We start from the raw sequence: 7,608 nt of genomic DNA on the forward strand, positions 1-7,608 counted from the left end.
CAAACATATCTTTGGCTGCGTCGACACAGGCAGCCCAATTCTGATATTTTTCCACTAATTGGTATTTTGACCAATCACATCAGATAATTCACATCAGCTCTTGTTCAGTGCTGATCTGATTGGTAAAAAGGCCAATTAGTGAAAAAAATAGCAGAATTGGGCTGCCTGTGTAAACGCATCCTTTGTTCCCTCTTGGAAAAAACCGGATTATTTGCACGGCTTTTCGTCCGCCTTGTGCGGAATACATTACGTGTGTAAATGTTGTTGAACCCTAGCAATTCGCAGCGAAAAGGTCACACACTCCCCTCGACCCCAACTGTTTCTCTGGCTTTGTGTTCTCACAGGGAAAAACGAGCTGTGCCTATAAACCTCGCATTTAAAAAGGCAAGTGCGGTCTAGGGGGATTGCTGCATGCGGGACACAATGGCAGCTTTTTGGACACACTTTTTCTCACTGCGATGAACAGCAGGGAATCCGATGGAGCCCTCATAAAGGACCGATAGAGGAACAGCTGCTGTGGCTCTATAATTTTAGGGAATGTTGTTAGGGTTTGTTCAGTAGGCTAGAGGCCTACCTTCCTGTCCACATTGAACGTGATATTTAATACTTATTTAATAGGGCATATTAGGCCTTAACGGTCCCTCTGCTATGTAAACCATATAGGCCTATTAGGATTGCCTATACTTTGGCCATACAAATGCAGGATATGCAAAGGGTTCATGTGCATAGGCTCGGTGCAATGCATCTGCCTACCAAATGTTACATTATCATGATTGATTTATGTACTCCAAACGCTTAAGTCAAATCACAAAACATGACTGAAATTTCAAATAGAAGTCGCCGAATTGTCAAAACCTAAACGACGATTTTAAAATAGTTATTTATACGAACATGATACAGAGTTACTTAAAAGTATACCACAAGAAGTATGGCCCTGAAATCATACGAAAAGTAAGAACATATGCTATCATTTCGGGTAGGCTATACTTCCGCGGTCTATGTTCATAGGCACACCGTAGGCTAAAGCCGCGTACGAGCTGTCAGTGCAGGCTATCACAGCTGTAGCCTAGAAGTCCATCCTCCAACAAATCACCCTCTTCATGCACATAGGACTAGATAAAATGAGCAAGAGTTGCATTCATGCATCATATTAATAATAATAATAACAATAATAATAATGGCTTGACTTACTCAGTGAATTACTCTGGTTCTGTCATATAGTGACGAGGCCCTTTATTGACTTGAGTGATTTATCAAATTCACACTTAATCCATTGGGATATTTTGACAGCCGTAACAAACAGCTGACACTGCATCATTTGTCCTATTTAAACGGTTCTGTGGGTGGATTGTCATATTTTACTTGAGTAAAAAGATGGTCATAAAATCATCAGCAGTATGTTCAGAAGTCCAAAGTGCCGATGTTACCAGGATATCCTCTGTCCAAGCATGTCAATAACCATAACAATCACCACACATTTGACAGCGACTTGCTGCTCACTCTCAGTATTGGTTTACAAACTAATTAATCATTTTCAGCAGCTATGGGGCAAAGTTGCATTACTCACGCTCCGAGGCCATAGTGATGACGGACTCTGTAGTGGCGTGATATTCGTCCTCCTCCATAAACTCATCCTGGGAGGACGCGTCTCCCTGGAAGTCGTGATGGTCCAGAAGCTGCTGGAGTGGGGGCGCCTTTGGGAGCAGCTGGTTCACCACCTCCCGACTAATGTTAGGAGCCTGCTTGAGCCGCAGCTTGCTCAGAATCTGAGATTTGATGGTTTCCAGCCTCAGGACTTTACTTTGCTCTCTCCAAACGCATGCTGAACATTCGTGAGCGCCTGCCTCCTCATCAAGGAGCGACAGCCCGGCGTCCGTGGGCATCTCGCTCGTTGGTGCCAGAAAAAGGTTAGGTTCGTCACTCCCAGACAGTCCCAGACAAACATAAACCATCAAACACAGAAAAAAGTTATACCTCGGCATGATGATGACTGGTGAGGCTATAGAACTTTCTGCTCGCGTTATCCCCTCCCCTGAAATGTTGCCTGTGTTTCCTTACCTTGCAAAGGTACCAATGATATGCAACTACTCAAATAGTCGCCTCTTAAAACGGTTGTATTGTAGGACAGCAGTAAACGTAGGAAGGTGCGTCCGTCCTAGTGGGTTTTCTCAGTATTTTACTTTAGCCTATCTATCGATTTTAAGCATAACCCGTTTTTATGCTATGGTTGTTGTTTTGGTTGCCATATCTGATAACAATTAAGTCCATAGGTGCGAATGAGAAGATGTGTCATTGAAATGTGTGCAAGTACGTCCTAAAAGAGCTCTTTATATATCTCTGCTCCTCCGTGTCGTAATCTATCTCCATTGGCTAAGATTGCAACAAAAGGCTTTTAGGTCTGTCACCAAGTCAAGAGAGAGAGGGAGCAAGAGGGAGGGCACAAGGGAGAATGCAGAATGGACTGGAGTGTAGTTTGTCCAGTTTGCATTTTATTACTATATTCAGACAAGGTTTCGAACCTGCAAGAGGCCACTTCAAGTCATTACATATCATTAGTGATATGGAGCTTACATTTATTTTTTATTTTGATGGTGTTGTTGATAAGCAGTGAATGGGCATTTCCACAAGGAATGATCCTCCCCTTTCTCTTCTCTCACTTCTAATATGCCCCTATTTTATATTATGCGTAAAAGGATTCAGATGTATGCATAAAAGGATCAATGGAATCTGCCCTGCACCCATAGAATTGTGAAACCTTCAAAATTGACTGATAAGTGACAGGTTATCCTAAATGACATTGGCAGGGGTGGACATTTCAGGCAAATGCCACATGTTTAACCCAGTGTTCCTGTGTAACTAGGGTATTTTGCACAAAATTATCATTATCTGGCAAAAAATGGGGTCCTCAAGAAAAAAAAAGGTTCCGGTGTGGGGGCCTTGAGGGGAAAAAATGGGCTAGTGTGGGGGCCTGGGCCAGTGTGGGCTGGTGTGTTAGAAATGCCAGGGCCAATTTCTGGTCCCAGTCCGCCCCTGGGCATTGGGGTCCGTCTTTGGAATTTAAGAAGCATTCATTTGACAATAGTGACACTCATTTTGTGTTAGAATCCCTGGACTTTTAACGCAATGATTTTCACATCTAGATGTACAAATGTAGCAGCAACAACATGCAAGGCAATGCATAATTTATCATTTAGACTGTCAAACATACAGGCACTTATGATAAAACAGTGGAATATTTCAACAAAAGAAAACAATGGAGCAAATGCATCCCATAACATTTTCAATTGCACCTAAAAAGTTGACATTATGGGAGTAATGACATTAAGGGAGTAATATGCCATTAGTGCTTTTGTTATTGAGATAACTGGAAATATCTGTGGTTTTAACAAAATGGTCAAGTAATGTGGGTCTGGCTATTAGTGATCTATCACTGACTTTTGTTGTAGCCTAAAAATGATGATTTGCTGTCAAGCCTTACCATATCCAATAAGATAATCTATGATTACTTGAACCATTATGTGCATGGTCAGTACAATAGGAACAACTGTTAGATTTAAATACAGGATCTCAATTTGAGTGAAAAATGCCTGTTGTCAATGTTTTGGTCTTTCTAAAGAATATTCCAAACTAGCAATGGCGCTAATAAACCAAACCACATCAATCAATAAGTCAATCAATCGATATACTTTATGCATCATTGTTTTTAAATGAATCTCTTTCATTATTTCTAAAGTCCTAATTTTCTCAATAAACATTAAAGTTATATTGTTACTCAATCCTGGAATACACAACTGATAGGTATCACTTTAGTGAGGGCTCTATGTGAAGCCACACAATTGAACGTCTACAGCAGGCTAACTTCAATTCACTTGTAAATTAAGTGCATTACCTCTGCCTGCCATAAAGAACCCCCAGCTATTACATGCTAAATTCTCTGAATCAATGTAATGACTCTTAATTAAGTTTGTAATTATCTCTGGCTAATTCCTAATGGTAAGTATTGCACCACTTATGGTAATGGTAATGACTTGTTCATCAGTTGAGTCGTCAAGCATGTAGTGTAGTGCAGAACTAGCTTACTACTGTCACCTACTGGTTGAATATACAGTTGCAGTTGAAGGTTCAGTTGAACAAGGTATATTCACAATTTAGTAAGATTCCATATGCAAACGTATCCTTGGTAGAGCATATTCACCATAAGTCTTCTGTAGAATTTTGGATTTCTGACACTTTAAAGAATTCTACACAATAGGTAGAATTCTACATATAATGGGGCCTAGTGGCACTTGTTTTAATGAATCCTAAATTAACCAACAAGTAATTGATAGATTAATACGGTAATTTTACCATGTACATTTATTTTTAATTTTTTATGGGGCCATTTCAATATCATGACATAAAGTGCTATCCAACTATTTTCCTCCAAACGGTCTCTGGTAATGTGAATGTATTTATTGGTTTGCATGTGAAAGTCGTAAAGGAGTCTGTGGGCCACTGTATTTCAGACTTCCACAAAAATTGTCACAGGTGAACTACACTGAGTGTACAAAAGATAAAAAACGCCTGCTCTTTCCATGACATAGACTGGCACCTACTACCATACCTTGTTCAAAGGCACTTAAATATTTTGTCTTGCCCATTCACCCTCTGAATGGCACACATACACAATCCATGTCTTGAGGCTTGAATCCACTTCAATCAGTGTAGATGAAAGGGAGGAGATAGGTTAATGAAGGATTTTTAAGCATAGAGACAGTTGAGACATGAATTGTGTATGTGTGTCATTCAGAGGGTGGATGGGCAAGACAAAAGATTTTAAGTGCCTTTGAACAAGGTATGGTAGTAGGTGCCAGGTGCACCAGCTTGTGTCAAGAACTTCAATGCTGCTGGGTTTGCTCAACAGTTTCCTGTGTGTATCAAGAATGGTCCACCACCCAGACAACTTGACACAACTGTGGGAAGCATTGGAGTCAACATGGGCCAGCATCCCTGTAAAACGCTTTCGACACCTTGTAGAGTCCATTCCCTGGCAAATTGAGGCTGTTCTGAGGGCAAAAGGGGGGTGCAACTCAATATTAGGAAGGTGTTCCTAATGTTTGATATACTCAGTGTATAGTGGTGATTGAAAGTATCCACCTGCTCATTTAATCGCCTACATGATCAAACTAGTAACTACACCAGTGCTGCTCAAGCAGATACTGCTGCTGCGCAATTCCATGGTAACCGAATGATGCAGAGACTCAGATTTCTCACTTTAAAATGTCAAACAAAAGAAGCACTACTTTTAACAATTTCCACAGAAAATGTTACATAAACACATTTACTTAAAGAACAGTGCAGAGTTAAAGTTTGGTACGGGCATTTCCATCAAAAAGGATCCATGAGCACCAACATGTGAAGTTCATAGGAGTATATAAAATTGGGTGTCAAATGAAAGTGAACAGTCTATATTTTTGGGAAATGAAGGCATAGATACATTTTTCAACCATTTTCCATCTTAAAAAGTAAGCGTAACTAAAGGCTTTGATTTCTGGATAACCAGATTGAAAAGGGGTCTTAGATAACATCTACCATAAAAACTCTTAAAAAGGTATCAGAAATGCATCAAAACACAATAATGTTGACGTAAAGACCCCTACCAACTAATCTCAACACTAATATTTAGTTTTGGAGAAATTGTTTACCTTCTGTAAGTTTAAGAAATATTGCTTTAGTTAGTGATTTTACTGATATCAAATTGATTTATGAATTATTAAGTGATTAAAGCTCGTAATTATGTTACCAAATTGGTAACGGAATTACCAAAATATCTGTAAAGGAATTACTGCAAGTGAATTGGCTACAAAGGGAAATCATAATAGTCACAGACTACAGTTGGGTCACCTGCTATGACAATCCAGAGAATGCCAGACTAATCAAAGTTTAATGACAAAATTTCCCCATGAAGGACCTCTGCACCACCTTCCTGTTCAAGTGAGCACAAAAATATATTGCATGCTTCTGCATAAATTATGTAATATGCCAGGGAGACATGTATACTGTAGCTAAGAAAGTAATACTAAGTGTATGCTGTGTATTAAGCTGTTAGTAGTCTATGTGTCAACCCTAATCATTTGGTCCTGTTTCCCCTCCTAATTTTGCGTACTGTTTTGCTGCCAGACAAGGCTCCGCTGATAGCCAGGTGTAGCAGTCGTAAGGTGTTGGGATTGCTGTTGGGACAGCATTATGTAGGCCCTAACAGTGTGTGGGCACCGTTTGTCACCGTTATAGTGCAATTAATGTATTGTTTAGTGTTGTGTAGTGGGTTTGCTGGCATGCATCTAAACATTATTTTTATTTTTTTGCCTCACCAAGATTTACATGCTTAAGTCGCCACTGATCGATGCACGTTTAGATGCAGTATTCGGCTGTGTTGGCTCCTACTTCTTTGGTATTATGGAGGTCCGCAAACAAATGTTATAGGTGCATGCCGCCACATACTGTATTGTGAAAAAATTACCCAACAACTAACACTACACCCATTAAAACCTCATCCCTATTCTGCTACTTTGGCCCTGTCTGATCCTGCACCAGGCTTGCAGCCTGGGAGGACGGGACACTATCGTTCAAAACACCTTCTCTGCAGCTGTCACCACAACATCTATCCTCTGTGATTTACATTCCATTCCTGCGGTACAGTTGAGATCCATGGCCATAAATGCCAAAAAACAAACCCTATTCCTGTTATTCCAATCACTCTCTATTGACCATGGCCTACTCACAGGGATCTTCTTAGAATCCCTCACCCTGGACCCATCTTCTTCTACTACTCTATTCACTGCTCTGATTCTGGCAACCTCAATCTGCCTTACTCTCACTGGACACCTCTGATCCTCAGCATCATGGGTACCCCTTCAGTTTACACACCACTTTTTCTACTGATACTACACATTCCTTTTTCTCATGTCCTCCTGCACACTTCTCACATCTACGAATCTCCCTCCTACACAATGCTGCCACATGACCATAAACTTGACACCTAAAACACTGTAATATGTTCGGTTAAAAAGCTTTCACGGGATAACTGACACATCTTAACTTGACTTTATCTGGTAAAAACTCTGCATCAAAACTCGACCGTATCTTCTCTGTTTCACCACGCTCTCCACCGGGTCTGCACCGCACCAAACGGTGGGCGTCGCAGACCCCGGGAATCTTCAACTTCAGTTGACCCTCCTCAACACTTAACGCCACTCCAGTTATCACTCCTTTCAACAGGGCCCTGCTCCGGAGAGGAAAGCAAGTCACAGTTCTTGTCCCCAGTCGCATGGTGCGGAGTGGACACTCCCTCTGGATGACAGAAACACAAAAAAACAACACGATTCCACCTCAAGTCACTTTCACCTACCCAACATTTCCCAACCTCTTCTCCACCCAACCTGACACCACATATGGATCAGCCAGAACGCAAGCATCCATTCTCTCAAAAAATCTCACTCCCACTGGGCAAAGAACATCTTTGTCACCATCAGGACAAGGCTCAAACTCTGCGTTCTTCACCACACCTGCCACCGCAGTGAATTCATCCTCACTCTCGTCTTGTTCAATTTCCTTATGCAGCACTCCATA

The 7,608-nt window shown here is 41.0% G+C and overlaps 1 protein-coding gene across 2 annotated transcripts in view; it reads right to left on the reverse strand.

The window, feature by feature from the left end:
* The window catches only part of LOC109891200 (growth/differentiation factor 11-like), a 36,486-nt gene extending 34,171 nt beyond the window's left edge, over positions 1-2,315 (reverse strand). For both annotated transcript variants that reach the window (XM_031825324.1, XM_020483556.2), the window contains exon 1: positions 1,568-2,315. In XM_031825324.1, coding sequence (XP_031681184.1) covers positions 1,568-1,982 — 415 coding nt within the window. In that variant the 5' untranslated portion in view covers positions 1,983-2,315. The remainder of the gene's footprint in view (positions 1-1,567) is intronic.
* Positions 2,316-7,608: the final 5,293 nt, after the last annotated feature.

The sequence above is a fragment of the Oncorhynchus kisutch genome, linkage group LG5, assembly GCF_002021735.2.
Source record: "Oncorhynchus kisutch isolate 150728-3 linkage group LG5, Okis_V2, whole genome shotgun sequence".
NCBI classification, from domain to species: domain Eukaryota; kingdom Metazoa; phylum Chordata; class Actinopteri; order Salmoniformes; family Salmonidae; genus Oncorhynchus; species Oncorhynchus kisutch.